At 40.6% G+C, this 24,552-nt stretch overlaps 1 protein-coding gene across 1 annotated transcript; it reads left to right on the forward strand.

Moving 5' to 3' along the window:
- Positions 1 to 306: 306 nt before the first annotated feature.
- zgc:162730 (uncharacterized protein LOC564559 homolog) lies at positions 307 to 3,233 on the forward strand. The gene is made up of 2 exons (XM_054794518.1): positions 307 to 421; positions 810 to 3,233. Exons 1-2 carry the CDS (start codon positions 389 to 391, stop codon positions 2,064 to 2,066), a joined length of 1,290 nt encoding a protein of 429 aa, XP_054650493.1. The 5' UTR covers positions 307 to 388; the 3' UTR covers positions 2,067 to 3,233.
- Positions 3,234 to 24,552: the final 21,319 nt, after the last annotated feature.

Here is a 24,552-nt window from a genome sequence, read left to right on the forward strand (position 1 = left end):
AAATAGACCCACATTGGACAGCATGTGTAAAAGTTAAAAGGGCTTTTATTTCACATGCCCACAAAACTGACACATCTCACACACCTCACTAAAAATACAGTTTCTTTTCTGTCTACTGTGTATGTGTGTGTTTGTATCTGTTTGTGCGTTTCTGCTGTGTCTGCTTTGCAAAAACGCCCAACCCTTAGCTCACATGAAACTTGAGGTGGAGGGAGGGGACATCCGGGAATATAGCGAGTGGAAACTCCACCCAAATTGGGGAGGAGTTTCTAAGGCAGTAATAAAAAGTGCAGCAGCCCAGCAGACCTCAACATACTTGGCTCTGGACACAGGTATCGAACAGTGAACAGAGGATCTCAGTTGACTCTCTCTGCTTAAAGGGTACAGCATGTCCGAAATGCATGACGACATTTTCACAAAGGTGAGTCAGTGTTTATTAGTATACAACTTTTGATTATCGCTGTGCTTTCCTAAGTATTGTGTGTATGGGCTGGTGTACTAACTTTTATGAATCACTAGTTTGACAGTAAACGTCCTGAGTTGTTAATAACTAACCAGCTATGCAATTTAGGGACTGTTTGCGTTATTTGTGTCCATTCCTATTTATCGTATGTAAATTAAAGAGTAACAATTTTGTTACCACAGGATCTGCTTGCATGTGATTTGAACTTTTTGATTAACAAAGTTAAAAGTACCTGTCAAACATACAGTATATGTATGTGCAGAGTAAAGTAAGACTACATCTATCATCTATGATTGTTCTGTAGCTTTATTAGCTGTATATTAACTATACCAACCATTTGCAACAGAACTTGTTGAACCTGGCCCTGGACGATGCCTTGCTCACAAGACAATCTCAACTCAGCGTCCCAGGACAAGGTCGACTGAACCGGTCTGCCTCATTCTTTTCTTCCCCTTCCCCGCCTGCCTCATCCAACCTCAGTTTCAGCACCGAGCATATCAATAACGATGACAACAGCAGCTCACTCTGGTCATCCAACATCTGGAGTCAGGCCCCCAGTCTTCAAACTAAAACATCTGCTCTGCAAGCACGGTCCATGAGCCTAACTGAGTCCAGCATCTCCCTGCTCTCCAGTTTTGGACAACTCAAGAACCTGGAAGCTTTTCCCTCAGGACCTGCCACAACTGTGGCTCCACCGCCAGGTTTCCCTCCTGCGTCCAACCTGCCAGCCCAGGTGGCACCCATGCTGTCCTCTAACCGTTACAAGACTGAGCTCTGTCGTGGCTTCCAGGAGACTGGCAGCTGCAAATATGGAAGCAAGTGTCAGTTTGCCCATGGTGAAGCGGAGCTGCGTGGAATGTACCGTCACCCAAAGTACAAGACCGAGCCTTGCAGAACCTTCTACAACTTCGGGTACTGCCCATATGGCTCACGTTGCCACTTTATCCATGAGGAAAAAATCAGTGGAGGCCAACTTACATCAGCAAAATTCCAGAATCAGCGCCAGCAAACTCCTGCCACAACCAGTGGTCAGAATCCACGCCACCAGCTCCGCCAAAGTGTCAGCTTTGCAGGGTTCCTGGGCTCGTCACGTACTTCCCCTCCTCCGTCATTCCCTGCATCCTTTACTGATCCAAACCTGGGCTTCAGCAGGGCTCCGTCTGTGTCCCCACCTCCAGCAGATCTCATTTCCCCAGTGTTTGGTGACTCCCTCTCGCGGGAAGTAGCAGCATTCCAGTTTGGCACCCATCAAACCCGCGCCAGTTCCGGAGACATCCACAACATTCCTCTCATCGTAGAGCCAAAAGCCTCACGCTGCCTATGTGGCCACAGCAATGACTTCTCTACTTTGCATGGAAACAGTGGCAGAGGCTTTGCCAAGATTGTGGATGGGAACCAGCAGGACAGCAGTGCGCTGTTTGCAGGTACCAGCCACAGTGGATTGATGAAGCATGCTAGTCTGCAGCGTTTCTCCTCTGAGGATTCCCTGGAGGACAGCTACAGCAGCAGCAGCGGAGGTTCCAGTGGGACTGAGTCGCCGACTTTTGATGGATCATCCAACAAGAGGCTCACTGTGTTTGAACGCCTGTCCTTGTCCGACTAAGCGGACCTCACGGGCAAGAACAGAAGAGAACTGTGTCTGTCTAGTCTTTCTTCAGACCCAGAACTGATCAAGACAAGTCAACTTTTGATAATATAATAACACTTAATGTTCTTAATTCACATTTGTCAAATTGAAACTCATCTTGGACAAAGAGATCATCACTCTAGCACCAATTGTCATAAGTGTAGCAAATTAGACCTTCGTTTGTGGTCTTCCACCAATCGAATTGCCCGTATCGCCAACTTGATTGGTTTGCAAAATTACATCTGTAGAGATCAAACTGGCTCATCAGTAGTGACAATCTGCTATTATTATTGTGCCTTACAGACTCTCCCTGCCTCACAAGCTAGTGTTCCTCAGTGCCAAGAACAGTATGTTTAATTCCGTGGCCTTCATGAGTAAGACCCACTGTGTGTAATTGATGCCATTTTATCTGACATGCACTTTACAGCAAATTCGAATGGGAGAAAACTGCCTCCCAGTAGCATTCAACCAAAGCTTCATACTTCACGCTACTGTGTGAGTGTGTGTATGTGTATGTCTGTGTATATATGCTTGTGTGCATGTGTGTGTAGCCATCTTTTCTTTCTGAGACCAGGGGTGCAAGCGGATGCGAGATCAAAGTGTGCATGAGAAAAATTGATGTGAATACCCAACATTTTGTAATTTTGGCGCTTTTTTAATGACCCCTTTCTAAGGTCCCCTGTTTGATTGACAGCCTGGTTCAGGGACTTAAACACCACAGTATTTCTTTTGGTTATTGGTTGCCTTGCATTGTTTAACTTAAACTAATATATTTATTATGATATTTATTTCTGTTAAAAATGTATTTTGTACTCTATTTATGAAGAATTATTCCAAGGTCTGTGAACTACCAATGTGAGAAAAGGGAATTAAAAAAAGAAAGAATCTTATATTTTTAATTGTTCAAATGTGTCTAAATAAACTTCTGAAAAAAGAAACCAGCTTGTTTTCTTTCTTTACACAAGTTTCATTGTCCACATGGGCCAATTGCAAACTAGAACTCACAGTGCACTCCTTCATTTTAATTTACAGAAGATCTTGTACAGAGATTTTGCAGCATTTTAGTGTAGCCCTACGGTCTCTAATTTGTGCTGTTCATCGTGTAATTGCACTGAACTTGTACATAAAACTACAGTACAGGTGACTAGTCAAAAGAAAAAAAAGCAGTCATGTTTGCTCATCAATTACTGTAGTGCAACTAATATGCCTTGAATAAATACAATCTGTCCATTACAATTACATTTCGATTTGATAAGCAACGGGGAATGAAACCAAAGCATTTACTTTACTTCTCACGGCTGCTGTTGTACTTTTGCATACAATACCCTGTCTTCTTGTTATGCACACAAACAGTCAACAACTGTCTTCGGTCTGCACATCTTGTCAATGTCAGGAAAAAGCTTCAATGTGAGAGATAATGATACCCTAAACTTTAATACTGTATTACAAGCTATGGGTAGGCATCAATAGTTTGAATTGTATGATGTGTTTACAGTTGCATTCAAAATTATCCTCACTCTTAATTTGATTTATTTGTAAAGTTTAGAAACTTGCTGTAGTTTGCAATAAACCAACTAAACAAAAACAGATTTACACAACTTAACACTGAATGAACAGTAAATATCAAGTCTAAAACTCAACAAGGGGTTCTGCAATTACACAAGCAGCCTCCAGAACTTTTCTCATGTTTAACAATCAAGTGTAAGGCTTAACAGTGTCACCGGGTTGCTTCTAAATCTGTGAAAAAGATGCATCAGGTATAATAAAATCATTACATCTCACCACTGGATTCAACCTGTTATTTGCCGATCATGCTAATCATCAAGCAGAATCTTACCAAATAGTGTTGAAGAGCTTTCATAAAAACTTTCTGTACTAAAACAGAACATAACATAAACCTTTCCACTTCTGTAGAATTTTGGGGGGCATTTTTCTTTGCTTTGCTTGCTTTTCAACCACATTAGCGCTGTTCACAAGTGTCACTGTCAGCAAAACCAGCAAAAGTCTCTGGGTTTGGTGTTGAAATCTCATGAAAATGCAGTGTTGAAATTTCCGCCTAAAACTCCCAGTTTGACCTTGTGTTGAGCAAGTCTCCAAAGCAAAGAAAACTTCATCTGATACTGTCTAAGCAGTGGACTCTTTGTACCACGTCGTTAAAAACTAACCCAAATACCACCCGGTGTTTCAACATATTTTGAAATAACTTTGCCAAGTCAAAACACTGCACATTTATAAGGAAAATATACCTTTTGTAATCCAAGTAAGAAATTCTCAGTTGGATTTGGAGATTTTTTTTTCCTCGTCTTGGAAATGGCAAAAAAACAAGCTGTGGTTGCTAAACAAAACATTTGTTATTTAATGTAAAATAATGTGTTTATTCTCCTTTAATGTTGATTTCGCGTCAAAGATATGACCATAAATATGCACCATTATTATTGTTTGTCACATTTTGAAACATACTGATCTCCCTGACAGTTTTAAGGAAACACAATCATTCTAATGCACCATTCTAAAGAGCCCTGATAACGTCTAGAGAATGTAAATTAGGTCCTCATTTTGCCATTGACGTAACTGAAGTTTATTTAGCATGTTTGCAAGGATGCTTTTCTTTACTTCTCTCAAGCTGCTGCGCCAAATACAAATCGTGTTTAACTTACTTACTGACTTTCGCAAACAAACGTACTGTAGTTGTGTCATTTGTCTTTGGTTCAATTGGTATTTCTTTTACACCCTATGAAGTACTGAGCGTAGACATCCCACAAAACAGTACAGCCCCTTAGAATACCGGCCTGATCTTTCCTTTTCCATGTGATGGGTATGTGGCAATACAATTTCACAACTCTAATGTTCTCACGGACCACATCACACCACCTTCTGTGCATTGTCTTCACAAAGAGTAAACTTTGTTCCACTTTGGACCGAGGGCAGGAAGTGTTACCATGACAATGAACAATGTGTAAACCACAAGGCGAAAATAATGGATGTGGATGTGTGTGTGTGTGTGTGTGTGGATGTGTGTATGTTTGTGTCCACAAATGTAAACTTAACAGCCTGTAGGCTGGTTAAGGTTCACTAACTATCCCCCCACCATTAAAGAAGATGTAATGTTTTGCTTAGTTCACATTAATAATGTGACTCTTGAGAACATGCACACTATTCTGCATCTGCAAAAGCTGAAAGAGCATTGCCAAAATGTACATGTGAATCCCACTTGCAGCGTATTAGTACTGTATGAAGTAATGTACCTAAGTCCAGCCCTTTTTCTGGTACTTCTTTTCTGCACCATACTACTTCTGAAGTAAATGGTACACCTTATCGTCAACACAGTGCAAACATTACCAAGAGCAACTGCAGAGCTGTTAATGATCAACCACTAAGCTGTTAGCGTCAGAACCTTTCACCCATGTCAGCTGAGTCTGTACACACATGCACACGGGCGCACACATCTAGAGTTCAGTTCAAAACTGTCTGGAGCTTAAAGTACAAGAGAAACACAAGTAGAATTAAATGCAAAAGGCATATCTGGTACTAACGATAAAATACTCGACATTCATTTGTCTGATGATTTTCTGAATGTAAAAAAATGGAACAAAGTTTGAAGTACAGAGGCAAATGCCGAGAAGTAGCTGTTTAAAACTGCATCCCACTGTGGGCTGAACCATTGGTGTCAGAAACTATCAGTAGAGTTTGACAAGAGGGATTAAAGGTACGTGAGAAGGAGATTAGAAATGGTGAAAGTTCTCCTCTCTCCTCTGGGAAAAAAAAAAAAAAATTGTTCAGATGATGAAGAGCATGACTTGGTTCATGCCACCAGGTGAGAGTTCTTGATAGGAATTCTGTTATAGCTTTTTCACCTGAGGCGATCCCAAACCAGGAGTGACAACTCTTTGGGCCGTCAGTTGTGCCCGTGCGTGTGCGTGTTTATTTATCTCACTTAATTACAGCTTGCAGCACCAAAAACACTCCCCCAGAACATGTCATAGTTTGAGGATTACGGAGAAATGCTTGGGTAATCATTCAACCCTCTGCTGTCGTCAAGCCTTCAGAATGACAAAAGCGTTTATGTAACTTCTCTTTTGGCTAACTATGTCATTGGACAGCACTTGGCGATCATTTCTTTCTCAGAAAAGGTTCAAACTGAGGGATCGATGAAAGTAATATTTACAAAAGGGTTCTTTGAACTTTGCCCAATACTATCCTTTAACCTGTAGTTAAATATTATGGCTTTTAGAGTTTACAGTTCAATAAAACAGAACAAGAATAAGGTAGACTTTGATGGCGTCATGTCAGATTAATTTATTAAGCTGCAGTTCATTTTGAAGTTTTCTGTTCTTGCTACTTATAGATATTAGACATGAACGGGTCAAATGCTAAGTATGCAGATCACAACCGTGCCAAAGCATGGCATGGAGACAGCCAAGAGCGAATGCAGATACATATGCTATGTTTCTTCAAGCTGCTATACATACAGTAGGTCGTTTAAAGGGCCTAATTTACTTATTTATTTAGCTGCAGTCAAAGTCAGCCCGTATTAAGAAAGAATTAAAACAAAGTGCTTTGTCAACAAGTTCAACTTGGTAGGGCAGGACGGAAGAAATGTTTGAGAAGTGACATCACACAGCAGCAGAGTGGAAGTGCGATCCTTTTTTAGCCATGTTCTCTCCCTCTGGCACATTCCTCACCACAGGCCTCAGCCCGCCCCGTCTATTGCTCTCTTTGCCTGTGACCTCACTCCTGCGCCAGACCCACTGCTGTGACGCAAACACAGAGAACAGAAAGCGGGGACTTTGAGGGAGAGGCGGGGAGGGGAGTGCGGGGAGAGGGCAGTAAGAATCCCTGAACTCTCCCCTGTTAGTAGCCTCCCTTTTTTTCTTTGCACTGTTCTCAAGCTTAGCTCACTAGCGAGTAATCAACTGCAAAAGCTCACATTTACAAGCAAACACGAAGGTGCCAGTGTGAAAAAGCATATGTTAAATACATCAACCTGTCTGACTGGCCTACTGCACACAAGGCCATTTGTGCCACGCTGGTCTTGGAACCCGAATCCCTTCCCTCTCCTGGCCACTGTGGGCCTGTGCTCACACTTAGCATTCGTGCTACAGCCTGTTCGCTTATCCCATCACTTCTATTCTGCTGTATTACTGCATTTTCCTTGATTTTGTGGTTTACAGTAATCCCTCATTTATAGTGCTTAATTGGTTCCAGACCCTACCGATTTTTAGGCTCCAAAATAGATACTCAAATCAAAATATCAATACTTTGATCCTTCAGTCGTTTGCGGTAATACATATCATTAACAGGAACACAGTGGAAAGGAAGTAATTGTTAAGAGTTTGAAATGATCGGGAATTACTTTTCATTATAATAGTACTTCTTCATTTATTTTAATCGTTTTGTTTTATTTTTTTATTTTTTAAAAGGCCATTTTGACGTATTAGATGTCATTTTCTGTTGTTGTGTAGTAACTTGGTGATGTTGTAAAGCATGCCGCTACCTCAATATACCTAAATATTTGACCGATTGTGTTCTTCAAGCTAGTTCCTTGTTGTAGTAACTCAAATGGAATGTGGGTCGATCTCATCACATAAAAAAAACTCCATAGACATCAGCCTATCATCCATCCTCACTCAGGCCTCGTTCGTAGTCCAATATGTATCTGATCTACTGCATATGTCTGACCTATCTTATCGAAAGGCGTGGTTTACAGTGCGAGACTGGGATAAAGGTACTCACCGATATAGGCAAAAGTTCTTCCTATCATGATTTTTAAAACGTGTCAGTGAAGCGGCTCATGACAATGTCCCACTACTCCTGCCGCCCACACGCTGCTCACAGCAAGTCCTCCACGAACTGCCATAGTCAGAGTGCTTGCGCTCTTTCTTCTGAATCTCCTACATGGAATCATTTGGTTAAGAAAATATTGACTCCCGTTGCACAAAATCCTTGAAATTGCTACAAATGCGTTAAGGAGAGCACAGTGTGCACACACTGCAGCAATCTTTACTCACGTGAACACACGGAAATGAGTGTGTTTTTGACTAATAATAGGCTGTAGCCAACCATGAAACAGTGATCATTTGTTAATTAATACATTTTTGAAAAAACGCGAGAGAGCGAGGGAGTGATGTTCGAACCGCGATGCATGGGGATGGAGATGATTGCAGCTGTGCAAAGTATCGGATACCGATACCAGCCTGAATCTTGGAAAGGAAATCAGTGGTATTGCACATCACTAGTCAACAGCCACAGAAGTAGCCAGTGTTTGTATTTGGGGTTATTGTGCCTGTTGTGAGATCATTCAAACCTGCAATAAGAGTTTGTTGCTCCGTCGATCAAGGCTCATCCTTGTGTGTCTCACGGAACATTGCAGTAACACTAGTGACACCTAGTGACCAGTGTAGAGTACTACATTTCATCAATGTCTTTGAATGCGTCTTCTGAATGCCTTATACAGTATTTGTATTTTGCTTCATTTAGCCATTTCTATGCTTGAAAATGCTTAGGGAAAAAATATGTAACATTTGCTTAAATATGCATATTTTTGACTAATAGGCCGTATTCATCCACGAAACAGCATGACTTATTAGCTCAGACGTATATATAAGTTTTTATAATCCTGAACGCCCGATCCAAACAACGTATTTATACTGTATGTTTTTTTGCACGAGAGGCAAAAAGAGGCGATGACGCAACTCTCCAATAATGCATTTCATCCATCCATCCATTTTCTGCTCTCCATTTGCCGCTTATCCTAAGCTTATCCTAACGGGGGTTTGCTGGAGCCGATCCCAGCTGACTTCGGGCAAGAGGCGGGGTACACCCTGGACTGGTCTCCAGCCTATCGCAGTAATGCATTTCACTTCAGAGCAATTTTAAGCTATAAAAACGGCCACAAGGTGACAGAAGTGCATTTGATAAGAGCTTGGCAGTGATCATGTGAATAGAAAAATCACACATGACAGGAAGGAGGAAGCGAGAGAGCGTGGAGTAATATAGCGTGCAGAAGGTTACACATTGTAGGGAAATTGTAACGCATGCACGCACACGCGCATGCACGCACACACACACATAGTTCATTTCTAAATGTGAAAATTGTAAATAGTTCATCTAAATGAAATGTTTTTGATGTAAAACAACCCCTTTTTTGTGTTGTTCATTTTGGTATAGTTGTTTAGATATTTGAGCTGACACAAAAGTAACAAATATTTGTGTCGAAGTTATGCTTGAAATGTATCTTTTCACAAAAAGCTGGTTTTCTCCCTTTTCTAGTCGGGAACTGATATTTTCCTGAAACTTACTAATGTTCTACAGCTGATTACTCAAGAACAAAAAAAGGTAGAAACAGACTTTTTTTCTGATGAAAGGCGGGAGTCTAATCTTTCTTTTGGTATGTTCCATGTTTACATAGCCATCGAACACAATATTCTCTGTGCCTCGATAGTTCAGTCAAAATCGTCTAAAATGGCCAATACTGAAGGGTTGTCTTTTGAAAAATGGCTGGGATTTAATTAGTTAATTGATTTTTTTTTTTTTTAACGTGACAAAGCAAGGCCACAAAATTCAAACCGCGATGTGGCAAGGGACGACTGTACTTTGAGTCGTTCTGATTATTTCTGCTGTGCAAGGTGCCAGCTGTTGTTAATTATTTACTTCGGATCATTATGAGTGTTTGTATTTGATTTCTATGAATTGTGTCGGTTATCATTAAGTAACCGTGGGGAGCGATCGCATTGCAGTCATTGTATGACTCACCTATGTTGCAGGGAATCGTGCGGGGCCCTGGCCCACCTCTTTCATCGTGCCAATGTTTTATGTTATGTTCATCGTGCCAAAGGGGGGAAGTGTGGATACGAGCCAAACATACTGTGCTTTAGTTGTGAAGTGGGCCCTGGCACGGCACGATTGGCCTAGTGCGAGTATGCCCTCACTGTTCGTCCTATTTTGCAAAGGGGACGTGAATCTAGCAAGATGAGCGAGTGCAAAGTATGTGGAAATCAACACAAGTATACAGCGTCTGCATGCTCCTTTCTGGGGTTCAAACAAAAGGTGCTATCTTCCGATCCAGATGTAAACACCTGTAAATAAAAGCTCAAATGTTGCTCTCTGGTCTCACATTCATCGTTTGATGTCAAACCCAAATGTATTTAATCTACAGCAAAAATAAAGGAATTGACCTCACTGTCCCAATACTTCTGGAGTATTGAATGCTTACAACAGTTGTTGGTGAAAACGGAGCACAACAACAGCAGAGGAACACAGTGTTGTAGTTAGTGTTCATGCTTATAACCCTTGGAAATCAAAATGTACATTTACTAAACCGCTACCCCCGTATAAAGGTGTAACAGAACAGACAAACTGATCAACTTTATCTCTGGTCTGATCAGTTGCAGTCAGGGTGTTGAGCAGCAGAAGAAAGTCCCTTCAGGCAGTTTCACATCTGTTTGTGTTATTAAAGCAGATCTTTCACAATGGGCCCATACATGTTCACTGCACGCTTCCTGTTCCCCCTCACACTCCGTGTATGCTTCTCCTTTTAGACTTCACGCTTCCTGTTTTTATGTACTTTTCGTAACGTGGTATGAAAATAAATTAGCCCCGTGTCAGTACGTTTATTACGAACAGATGTGTGAGAAAGCACATGGGAACACTGAGTTCTGTGCTGAAGGCCAAATGCTTACTTTAAGATGATGTTCTACAATGATTGGTGGGAATTTTTTTTATTTTACCAGTTAAAGTTGTTCAGTGTTTGAGAATTAAATAACTATTATCAAAGGTTTTGCGGCACATTAGCATTTCATTAGCACTCACAGTATGCAGATGTTTTTCATTTATGCTGATACTCCATTCCAGTTTACAGCAATTGCAGACCTAGTTTTTAAAAGTTTACATTACACCCTTGTGTGCAATATCAGCTGTTCAGTTCAGTTCGGAAATTACTCCAAAAAGTAATTTGCTATCAACAAGTTGTAGTAGCAAAATAAATGGTTCACATTTAAAAAGGCATCCGACATTGAAATGACGTGTCAGATAGCAGTTTGAATGCCACTTACCAATTGCAAAATTTAGAATTAAGTTGGGTTTTTTTCAAAACTACACTCAACAAATGATTACAATTCAGTTAAACTGCACATTTTGCATAATTTGTCGAGTGTAGGTCAATAAATGGGCTTACACAACAAACATTACCAGAAAATATTATCCATTTGTTATAGTCTTAATTGTAGTATAGTATAACAAATATTTCTTGCCTGATATTTCCTTTCTACACCCTATTTAGATATTCATTATAATTTAATCCTTCTTAAAAACTGTCACTTTGGGCCAATGCTGTTCTTAGTTGTTATTGCCAAAATGTGTCCTTCAAGAGGCTGTACGGTGGTTTTGCCACCTGAGCCTGACCGCTGAGGGCGTAGCATTATAACTCAGCTGTTTCCTTTCAGAGAGTATGTTATTTTAGGTCCACTAAATTAGTTTTACGCTAAAATCAGCAGTGTGCTTGTGACTGTCCAGCCAAGTCATGACACAGTACACATGTCTTAACCTGGAGGACAATAGGCCCCTCTGTTCGGGAGTGCTCACACACATATGCACATACTGTACATGCACTGCTATGTTTAAACAGGTGGACCGAAAATGGAGTGGTTTGAGGTCTGCTTGTGTGTGTATACGCATGGTTAATGGGAGAAAAGGAATGACTATTGAGTATGTGTTTTCTTGGCAGCATTCCCAGGAATACACAGTGACACCAGAACAGTGCAGAGTAAAGCAGAATTCCTTCTCGGGAAAATAAGCTTTATGGAAAAAAGACAGAAGGGCCGCATCAGCCAACTTGGAGGCAATGCATTTCATACTGAATGGAAGGAAGAATCTCTGTCAGCAACACTCATACTGTATCTGTTCACTTCACAACGTAACACGATGTGAGCCACAGCAGCAGGCGCATACATTGCCTCGTTGAGAGTTGTTCTTTTCCCGTTATTTGTTCAACAAAAACGTCTCAGTATTTTCATTTTGAAAAGATGTGGTAAAGTCGTACTTGATTATTGCGGTTAATTGGTTCCAGACCTGCGATAAGTGAATTTCCACAAAGTAGGATTTAATAGTAATAAATGGAATATTTTTGTAGTTTCTATGTACAGCATAGGAAACCTGTTTAAGACCTTCTAAATATCTTTTTTTTACCATTATTACAGCCCTCTAGAAATGAAATAACACCCCATATTCACCTTTACACTTGTATTACCCAATATATTAGACATAATAATAGAAAAGAAATGATCTTAGACATAAATAGATAAGATTGACTCACACGTTAGCATTGAAAGTGTACTTCCTGGTGGCTATTGTGTCATCAATGTAACGTTACTGACCCCTAGAGACCAGTGTAGAATCCTACTCTACTGCCACTATTTGTGGTTAAGGAGAGATTCATGATGCACTTCAATCTCATTATTGACAAGCAGAGAACACATTCGGTGAACATTCACACAGGAGCTGCTGTCGGCCACTCTCTATACTGCTAACCTGCTGCTAGCACTCACCTAACAGCCAAGTGTATTCAGCGGACATCACACGTCACTTCCCAGGCCCCGTTTCTTAAAGGCGCACACAACGAGTCACAGATACGGTATTACACTTCATATCTCGTCATTTGAATGCCTTATATGAGGGTACAATGTTCGAACCGCCATGTAGCAAGGGACGACTGTCGAGCCCACTTGGGCACTTGAGTCATCTTGTCACTTGAGATTGTGGTTTGTGTTTGCCCTCAGAGGGTGTACACCCACCTTGGTGATATTCTGGTCGCCGGCTTGTGAGATGCATGTGGATGATGCATGTTTTCAGACCTCTAACTGAAGTAACAAGATGGTCAGTAGTTAACTGAGTAAAAGATTCATAACTTGTTGATCTTGACTTGTCTCACCCTTCATGAGCAGTGTTGGGCATTACATGTAATAAATGTAGCCCATTAATAATTAGATGTATGCAGTAATGTAATAAACAGTTATGCCATAAGAGTAATATTATTTATACTCTTCACAATCTAAGTCAGGCTTAACAAAAAAACTTTTAACCCAAGGGCAGTGCTTCTCAAAAAAAAAAAAAGAAATATAATTGAGAAACTACGGTGAGCTGACAATCCACTTTTCGAAGTGCCCTGCAGAGAATTTAAAATCATCCATCCATCCATTTTCTATGCCGCTTATCCTCACCAGGGTCGCGGGGGTATGATGGAGCCTATCCCAGCTGACCTCAGACCTGGACTGGTAATTTAATATCATATAAAATCAAATCATGTACTCTTATACATTCTGGCCATATACTCTTATATCCAGTACAGTGTGGCCTGTGAGTCTATTTTAATACTACCTTCCTGCAGTCAGTCTGTCAGTCATTGGCTCAGTCACTGTTTAATCAATCACTGGGCAGTCTACATGACAATCATTAGCAGCACCACCTTGTTGAATAAAACAAGATTATTTCGGCAAGTTGCAGCAAAGTGTAAGTATGGTTAGGACGTCTGCTTCACACCTCAGAGGTTTTGGGTTTCATTCTGGCCTATTGCATGTTCTTCCCATGCTTGTGTGGGTTTTCTCTGTAATGTTTAATACATTACATAATGTATTGTTGTCAGAAAATTATTTATCTAACACTGTTCATAAATAAATGTTGAAAAATGCATATCTTACACCTGGAATGGTAAGTATGTCTCATTTTGTGCAAACGACTATCAAAATATACATCATGGTATGGTATTTTAGGTCAATGTAGAGTTTTTTGTTCGATTCTTTGAAGCACTTTCAACACTGTCAGACTTACTGTGTGAGGGGCGTGGCATCTCTGTAATTTTTAGACTTTAATTGCAGTGCCACCATCTGGGTCATATTTCTTGTGAAGTATTTTCAGGTTTCATGGTTTTTGCTCAAGGTAATTGCACTAAATTACACTGCATTGTACAGTTGTCCTAGATGTTGCGCTCCTCTCTCTGTGTGTGTATGGTAAACAGTACACAAAATCACAGACTCACACTTAATGTACCTACTATACGGCCCGCGTCTTATTGGGATTCCCCTTACATTTTCCTTTCTTCACTAAACCTTGTGGGGAAATTCTCAGAGTGATTGGGCTGCCTAAGTGGGGTTTTATCACCTTGCTCAAAGGCACTTGAAAATGCTTGGAAGCAAATTGCACTGGAGTCTTAATTTCTTACTTTGCTTACCCGCAATCGTCCCAGACCCAAGAGATATGACTGCCCTGGAACATAATCGTCATATTTATTGGCAAATGTGATGGGGTAAAAAAAAAGAATCTTAATTATTCAAGTATTTTGAACAATTTCTTGCAACTTTCTGGGAACAGTTTTCTATTCCAGAATGGATGAGTCCCAGTGCACAAACAAGGTTCATAAAGACATGCTTGGATAAGTTTGTTTTGGAGAGCCCTGACCTCAAAGCTATTCAAAAACCTCTGGGATTGTCTGGCACAGAGATGGTGGGCCAGCAGGCCTTCTCCTCGGGTCCATCAGTGACCTTACAAATGTTCATCTGGGTGAATGGACAGAAATTCCACCCAGAAACACTCCGAAATCATGGAGACAGTCTTCCCAGAAGATTAGAAGCTGTTATAGCTGAAAAGTGGGGACTAATTACGTCATTTTTCCTACAAGCGTAATACCCCCAGGTGTCCCAAGACCCATACAAAGCAATGAAAGTGGTCAAGAAATGATGATACTAAAATAATAAACATAAGATTAAACATTTTCATCGTTCAATGTGGTGGGGTATTTACATTACGATGCATTTAGAGCCGAGGTTTTAGGAAGTGGCTTTGCAGCGTGAGGTCGTTTGTAAGTCTGTACGAAAGAGAAAGCTGTGGATGTGGGAAAGTTCTTTGGCTTAGTGGGCCATCAGTACGTTGACGTGTACTAAAGCAGTTGGATATCCGAAATTGTTTGTTTTTCCATTTTTTCACACTTCTATGTGAAGTCCCAGTTTGTGTGCACTCTCACTAATTTGTCAAATGCTGTGTACCTCCAATACACCAGGGGGCGATGGTCAATTCAGCTCGTTCTGTTTAAATGCTTTACTTCTTGTTGTTATTGTGCTCCTCAGGTGTATAGAAAAAGGTCGGCAATGTAATAGCTTGCCCTAACTGACTATTTTTAAAAACAAGCTTTCCACTACGTAGTTATTTCTTTTCCATTTATGGATTACATGTCAATGACGTCTAAATTGTTGACAATGGAAATTCCATTTATACTGTACAAAGTGAAGTATGATCAAGGCTGTTGGTTGTGGATGTTCTTCTCACTGACTGAAAGACATGTAAATAGAGGCAGAGATTACCTTTTATGTTATCTTCCACTGCTTTTATATCTGACTAATGAAATCTCCTGATTATTGCGGATAACTGGTTCCAGACTCGACCGTGATAAGTGAATTTTTGTGAAGTAGAATTCCTTATTTATAAATGGAATATTTTCATAGTTAGCATAGACAACCTGTTTACAACCTTAGACATGAACTAACAGCCCTATAGTCACATTTACACTCATATTACCCAATACAGTTGACAGAATAAGAGTACATGAGCCATTTAACACATAAATAAAGCTTGTGCTTGTGTGTGTTGCTGTGAAATTGTTCCCTAGGGGAGCTGAGTGGCGGGCGGACGGGAAGAGAAGTCAGGGGTTCGGAGTCTAGTTCTAGCTTGGCGTGGGTTACGGCTGCAACAGCAGCCTGTGTGTTTATTAGGGATTATTGTGCCTCAAACCTGCAATAAAAGCCTCTTCCGGCAATAAAGTCTGGTGTTTGTGTGTCCGTAACATTACTGACACCTACTGACCAGTGTAGAATACTACATGCACAGTCTTCCGAATGTCTTATATTTGTATTTTAGTTCATTTTGCCATTTTTATAGTTGATTTTGGAAAAAAATACCTAAAATTGGCTTCTATATGCATACTTTTTGACAAATAATAGGCCATATTCAACCACGAAACAACATGATTTATGAATTCATATATTTTTGGAAAAACGGGATTGAGTGAAGCCGCAAAATTTGAACCTCAAACTGGCGAGGAACAACTGTAAGTAATGTGTTTGCATGCAGTATTTTTATTTTATTTTGTGCATGTAAACATAGTGAATGTGTCAACGAGCAAGATACCATTGGGGGGGTTATCCTGCATTTTCACCGATGTGCAACGCTATCAGCTATCGTGGCAAAATGAAGCCGAGCCATTAAGTGCACACGTTTTCTACACACACAGAGTCACCATTCACAACCACCTCATGTTTGCACTGCACCAACTAAAGTGGTGCTTAAGAGACTAAAAATCGGATCACCTCGAAGCAAAAAAACAATAACAAATCCTGAATCAGGTTTGCAAAGCATTTGAAACCAAATAACTTGCAAAGAATGGAAACCTTATTATTATTATTATTAAACAAAATCAAATTAATTATTTTATTACTAAAATAAATATAAGAAGCTATGAAATTTAGGGCACAATATATGAGCATACAGACATTCCCACAATGAACACTGAAAGAAGGTAAGTAAAAGAAGGTGGTAGGTCAAAAGTAAGTAAAGCAACCACGCTGCCACAAGGGGGACACGTACACACAGACTCTACCCAGTCAGACAAGGAGGTAGCTCACACGTAACTGCTCAGAAAGATACTCGAAATGAATTAAACGTTGCCTAGAAACCAGTGAATAAATGTTAGGAGAAGCCGTCATTTCTTACGGGGCTCCACATTCATCAATATCTCTCTGATCAAACAAGGATCAATATTAGGAATGGTTGCCGGGATACTGTTAGATGAGTGCAGTGTGGGAACAAACAGACTGGGAATTGTCATTTGGAACACACTACCTTGGATAACGCAACACGTACGCATTGATACGGGCAGTAACACATCTGTTGCTATAAAAACACGTTCTTACAAACACGTAGCTAGAGACACATGGTGCATGTGAGGGTGATAGGCGCACATAACAAAAAGAAAACACAGGGAAAAGTAAAGCAGTTCAGGCACATAATGTTTTCACAGCCAACACGTACACAGGTCCTAATCTGGTGGGATTAAAATAGACATCTGCAAACATTGTAAACATGCATTCCATCAGAAGGTTCACTAACAAACGTCCTGGCCCACTTTTGTCTAGATAAGGACAGGGCCAAACACTGATGAGCATGTGCACTAAACTCTGAATATATAAACATACTTTTACATACAGGCACATGCAGAACACTTTTTTTTTTTTAATTCTGAAACAATATTCTAATGAAATCCAGCAGAATGTGTTTAGCAGAATGTATTTTGTCCATGAAAACAAAGTAGAACAATTCCGTGTTGTTTTGGCAATGAGGATCTCAGTCGACTGAGATGAAGAATAAGTTTGTTTTCAGGCAAAAGGCTGCCTCCACCTTGGACAGGCTGCTAGTCCATCACAGGGCACATAAAAAGACAAGCAACCATTTACAGTCACACTAGGGGGAACCGAAACCACACTGCCTGCATGTAAGTCAGCTGAATAAAGCACACTTACATTTATACATCAAATAAACCATTATACCACCACACTAGTTCTATATTTGGCATATTGTTGTGGATTTCATAATACAGTACTCTCTCGTTTATCGCCGTTATTTGGTTCCTGACCCTGAGGGAATTTCGGCAAAGTAGGATTCCTTATTTATAAATTAAATATTTTTGTAGTTACAGCATAGAAAACCTGTTAACGATCTTCTAGATAAGGTTTTTAACATTATTAGAGCCCTCTAGACATCAAATAACACCCCTATAGTCACCTTTACACTCGTATCGCTCAATGTAGTAGACATAATCAGAGGAAAATAAGCCATTTAAGATAGACGTGCGCTTGTTTGTGGCTGTAAATGTGTTCTGGCGCGAGAAGAGCAGAGTGGTGGGCGGACAGGAAGTGATGTTGGGGGTTCAGAGTTGAGTTTTAGCTTCCATCGGGTTCCGTCACGGCAACAGTCGCTCGTGTTTTTATTCGGGATTACTGTACCTGTGAGATAATTCAAACCCGCAACAAAAGCCTGTTGGTCCAGCTTGTGTTTGGGGCTTGTGTGGCTCAACAAACACTACAGTAACATTACTGACACCTAGTGACCAGTGTAGAATACTACGTATTGTTCACAGCGTCTTTGAATGTGTCTTCTGAATGCATTATATTTGTATTTTACTTCATTTAGCAATTTTTATGCTTGAAAATGTGTAATTTAGGCAAAAAAGCACATAAAATATGCTTCAAAATACATATTTTTTTCAACCATTCAACCACGAAACTGCATGATTTATTCATTAATATATTTTTCAAAAACCATGATACACTGAAACCGTGAAATTTAGTGATGAGTGATGATGCTGATAATGAAGGTAGAAATGTTCTTACAACATTAGCCAAGAGACTATGGCAATACATTGAAATTCCTGTATTCACCAGCTACTTCCTACTTCATATCACTCCCACATGTCAAACGCAGAGAGCCAATGGACATTGACTCCCCCAATTTACTAGAAGTGACTGCAACATGTTTTCCTGAAAAAAAGGCTGGAACTTCAAGTGTTTTGCTTCCCTAATTTCCAGACATCCTGCTTTATTTGTCTTTGACCTCTCTACTCCTCCTTCCTCCCAGGAGTCAGTGTGCCATATAATTGCAAATCATAAATCTCAACTTTAGCCAGATTTTGATTAGACGCTGTAAAACAGGAAAATAGGATGGGGTGGAAGTGTCAAGTTGTATTATTTATACAGTTTTGCTGTTCTTATGTACATAGTATATCCATTCGACACGGGTAAGTTGAAGCCTATCCCAGCGCACGTTGGATGAGAGGCAGGATAAACCCTGGATGGGTCACTAGTCCATCACAGGGCACATGCGTTCACACTCACATTCACACCTATGCATATTTTGAGTACCACACGCACATCTGAGTACATTTTCATATTTCCTGCCTGGGTGTGCTGTATGCTTAGTTGTGTAACGTGGTGTGTGCACACATGACGTGAACAGCAACCTACAGTGATATCTGTCTGTTAATGAAACAAAGATTTCTCTATTTGTTTTGTTTTGGGTTCGGGAGGATCTCCAGGAAATGTTTCTCAACAAACACGTGTGGTTCACTTCCAAGGACTATGGCTTGTGTAAATTTGTTTGATCATTTTGCAATACCGACGCTCTCCCATTTGTCGGATTCATCTTTGTGTATGTTTATCATATACAGGCACACACATAAATACATACAGCGATGCAACCAGAGGTTACATGTGTGCAGAAGCCAAATGAAACGTTTTTATACACTTGAGCGAGTTAAAATAATCATAGAAATGGGACAACAGCGCCCTCTTCTGGTGAATCACTCACAAAAATGCACACCCGGTGCGCTCCTTAAATGGAGCTCTGCTGTTCTATTTTACTTTTATAGCTTTATTGTTATAAGAACACTTGATTTTGTAGTTTAATAAGCTCTCACATGGATGCTCTCTAAACTGTGACTTTTATTCAACGACCTTTATTTCGTCAGGTCATCGGTATAATTTACACATTACACTCAGTAAATGTCAGTGCTGTGATGAATTGGCTTTTTTTTTTTTTTTTTTTTACAGCGACCAGCACATTAAAAAGTGTGACCATTTGTTCTTAATCGACTCACTCCAGCAGGGGGCGCCACAATCCTCAGAGATTTCAGAGACCTCAGACCTCAGACAAACTACAACATAATTTAAATGTAAAATCTGGATCTTATTTGAAATGAAACAAGTAGACAGAAATACATTGATGTGGCCATACAGTGTGCAAAAGGACTAAGGGCATGTGACGACCAACATTCTTTCTATAATTGCAGGAGTGCTAAAAGAGTTTGGGGCTAATTTGAGCATGAAAAACAGGCCTGGAGCCCATCCACATTTGAATACTGCGAGACTATCTTTTACAGTACTTTATCTTGTCCAGCATCTTTGGCATTATTGTGTGCCTCATGCAACTGTTGTGGGAGCCTGGAGGTCTGATGCTCACACCGACAAAGCAGACTCCTTTTGCGCCTCTATTCACGAAACAAATGAGTGATTTTCAAAAGAACTAATGCCTTACCTCCCCAACCCCCCAAACCCCCCATCTCTCACAGTCCCTCCTCTCCAAAACTTTTCTTCCTTTTTCCATGCTAGTCTCCCTGTGGACATTTGTTACTGTTATCTTGCTTTGAAAGCTTCTTGTAACTTCTCCCTCACTCTCCTTCTCTCACACCTTCTAATTGAATCCACAGGAGTGAATTCCAGTGAACAGCAGAGAAGGAGAAGGAGGGGATGATGTCAGAGGTCAAAGGTTAGGTGGCAACCTTTGCACTGCGAGTAGAACCCTACTGTGCGGCGTTTGTGGGTGTGTGCATAAGGTTTTGTGCATGTCTGAACAAAAACAAGCAGAAGTCATAGGTGTTGCGTTAATACCTTTTTCACGCTGTGCATTTGCAAACTTTTAACAAATGTAAACAAGTTGTTGCGGTACCACGAGTACTGACAACTTTTTAAACGTTGCATGCAATGCACAACAATGCAACACGACCCAAGCCACAAAATGCACTGCACGATATGCATGCCGGGCCAGCAGCTGGCGACACCGACACTTTGAAAAGAAACGCTATAGGGGATTATTTGAAAACATCTTTTGTATTTGATTGTCATCGTTCAGAATTTCACATATACGGTCGTCCATCGCCACTGGCTTTTATAGCAGTTTCGAGTTATCTCACAACAGGCACAATAATTCCTAATAAAAATCAATACTACTGTTGCAGCCGTAAGCCGCGGCAAGATGTAACTCAACCCTGAACCCCCGACATCACTTCCTGTCTAACACTCACTCCCCTAAGGAACACATTCATAGCACAAGTCTTATTTATGTCATAAACACCTTTTTTACTCTTATTATGTCAACTATATTGGGTAATACTAGTGTAAAGGTGACTATGGGGTGCTCGTTCATGTCTAGAGGGCTCTAATAATGTTTAAAAATGTATTTAGAAGGTTATAAACATGTTTTCTATGCTTTAACTATGAAAATATTCCATTTATAAATAAGGAATCGTACTTTGAGGAAACTGACCTATCATGGAACTATGGTAATTAACCTTGATAAACAAGTATCAGTAATGTAAACTCTGAAGTGTTATAAGCAGTTTTTAGGGTTTAGATAGAAACAATTGTGGTGTCATCTAAAAAAACCTTGATACAGGCTGTTTTTAACTAAAACATGCAAAAGCGGCTATGGGCATACAGGTGCATGTGATATTTACTCATGGATGGCAGAATGCCGGTAGTGACGCATAACTCAAATTCTAAATTAGAATACACGGCAAGTTGAGTATTAAAAATACGTTTGGAATAAGACCAGGACGAGAGGTTAGGAAGTCAAAGTCCCGCCTTCAAATGACAGAGTTGTCTGTCATTTTAGCAGCTCTGAGTGAACGGGGACGGTTTACATGATAGTACATGAAACTTTAAAAAAACACACACACAAGCCCCCTTTTTCACTAGATCGCTTACCTGTAGACCGACCCTGAGACTCATTTCAAATATTTGCTTTTCCTGGTTACAAATCGCATAAACAAACCAGAACAAGACCTTAAAAGACGTTAAAGTAAAATACCGTCATATAAATGGCCCCCTCAGGCCCAGAGGTTCTTTGAAAGCAGCAACGCTCACACATTGACGAATGGGGCTGGAGGTTCATTATTGAAGGGAAGAGGGGGTGGGGGCTGGGGAAAGGGAAAGGAAAAAAGAAGCAGATGTTCATCAGGTCTACTGACCCCCTTCCCCAACACCAGCCCCCCTCCTTCTCCTTATTATGTCACTTGTAATAGTAGCCTCTTATCTCAAGAATCCTTTGTGGGCCTGTGGAGGAATTACTCCACTTGGAGTTTCATTGGGATGGATGTGCAATAGGGGTGTAATGGCACGGCGTAAACACAGTGCGTACCTCGATTTTAAGGTCACGTTCGGTTGATTTTCAGTACAGTAAGGAAACAAAATGCAAAACATAAAAAGCTTAGCTTTTGTGATTAATGATCGTTAAAATGAAACATAAAACACTGCATTGTGCTGGTAGGTTATTCTATACAGCACACAGAGAAATGGAAGGATGTGGGGAGCCACACTGATACTTTGATGCTAAAACCAAATCAATATAGGTCAGTACACTGTAGTATAAGCTATATACGCATTGCGTTATGGAGGACTAAGCAAATTAGTGTAATATATAAAAACATATCTCATTAATAACTAATTTTATTTTTAAAAATAAGCCCTGTGCCAATAAACACAAGGCATGGCACCCAGTCTGCACTTTGGACAACCCTGGTTTATCGCATTTATTTTAAGAGAAGTGCAACAGTAAGAGCTTTACCAATGTAAAAGATTGTTTTACATAGAGTTCCTTGTTGGTTGAAGCGTAGCATTAATAGTTCCAGCTTGCAGCCCCGTTCTCAAACTCTACTGAACAATGCCGGCACACTGCTTTGGTCTTCCATCCATCCATCCATTTTCTATGCCGCTTATCCTCACCAGGGTTGCAGGGGTATGCTGCAGCCTATCCCAGCTGATTTGGGGCAAGAGGCGGGGAACACCCTGGACTGGTCGCCAGCCAATTGCAGACCGCTTTGGTCTTATCCACTTGTGTTGGTCCATTGACAGAGTGTTCAAAAACAGGACAAACAGGGTCTCCAGGCTCTAGAGTCTCCTTGACACTATCACTAGCCTGCTTTTAGGGACACTACTTGGGCTTGTGAAGCTGCACTGCAACGCTGAATGTACACTTCCTGTCCCTCACTTGGAATGCCTACGTCATATTTCTATTTTTGTTCATTTAACGATTTTTATGCTTGAATATGCTTGATTTAGTCCAAAAAATGTACAATTTTATCAAATATGAATATTTTTGACTAATAAAAGGCTGTATGTAATAATAGGCTTAGCCATGATGTATTAATGAGTTTATTTAGAAAAACTGCGATAGAGTCAAGGCACGCAAAGTGGCGAGGGACGATTGTACTGTTACACCCCCAGTGGGCAACACAAAGACACATTACAGCTTCTGACACAGTTATACATCCATTGGCAATATTCAAATTGTGTACTTATTTTTGTCAGTCTCCAAACCTTATGTTTACCTCTTATATTATGCTTCCCATTCCTACAAGGGATGCTGTCGGGGAAAGTCCTTAACACGATTCACCTCATCATTTCTCTAAACCTGGTGTAAAAAGAAGGCACCCTGCTGCCACAGTTTTGTCGACAGCGCAGTCACGACGTTGCCTCTCAGATCTCCTCTCTTACCAAACAAATGTAGAATCAGCAAGTGCCTCTCAAACAGCCTGGTGAATTATTTCACTGCAGGAAAATTAGCCAGATAAAGCCGACAACTGTGTCCTCTCTGCATCTGCTTGATCATTTCAACATCTGCGCTCCATCACTTGAGTCTCTTGATTTCACGACAAAAAGCCTCCATCCTACCACTCTCACTCCAATCCCACTCCTCCAAACAAGCCGTCCTTCCTCCCATTCACATGTGTTAGGCCCACTGTCAGTGTGTATGGGGGTAGAGTCATGGAAGGCGGGCCATTAGTTTGTTATTTGCTTCTGCAGCTCATTGAGCTCATTGTGCTCCAGAGGTACTCTGGCCCAGCTGGGCTCAACAAGAAGCAAAACTCCCTTTCAGAATTTCTCCCACTTTGTCCCCCACCCCCATCTTCTCTTCAGATCCGTCCTATATTCCCAGTAATCCCCCAAATAACCCAAAGAGATTTGTTTATAAAAGTAAACCCAACTTGCCAACCAAATAGCTTGTTTGCAGATAACGTTTGTTTACCTAACCACATCAGCAGAGGGGCTTGCTTGCCGCAAGGCAATCATGTTGTTGACTTCTTGCTAATTGCTTGTTGTTAACAGCGGTGGTCTTAATCTGAGGCTAAAAGCAGAGAAAAACGAACATCTCTAGACGCTGACGTGATTACAGTGGTATGTCCTTGCCAAACTTCATTAGCCGTTGTTCACGCTTGCCAGAAAACCGCCATTGGTCGGAGGGTCATGAACGACAGCTCTGAAGGTGTGAACACGTCCAAATGATGTGACACACAGAGAGAGGTAGCCATTGAACAACATGTTTATTAGTGGGGTTGTACTTTGCAGTGATGTGCTGTAGGACTGCACTGAAATTGATTTCTCCTAACTGACGAAAACCAAAGGCTGAGATCCAATTTATAATTACAATTCAGCCCATGCTCTTAAATTCAACTAATGTTAAAATCTATAAAATCAATATGCATTAGTCAAAACATTGTTTTACCAAATCTCCTGTGTATAACGTCATTAAATTGTGCAGGTGTGCCTAATGTAGTCAGTAAAGTGAACTTGCGTCAACTTGGGAAGAGTGAGCC

This window comes from Dunckerocampus dactyliophorus, chromosome 12, assembly GCF_027744805.1.
Source record: "Dunckerocampus dactyliophorus isolate RoL2022-P2 chromosome 12, RoL_Ddac_1.1, whole genome shotgun sequence".
Lineage (NCBI taxonomy): Eukaryota > Metazoa > Chordata > Actinopteri > Syngnathiformes > Syngnathidae > Dunckerocampus > Dunckerocampus dactyliophorus.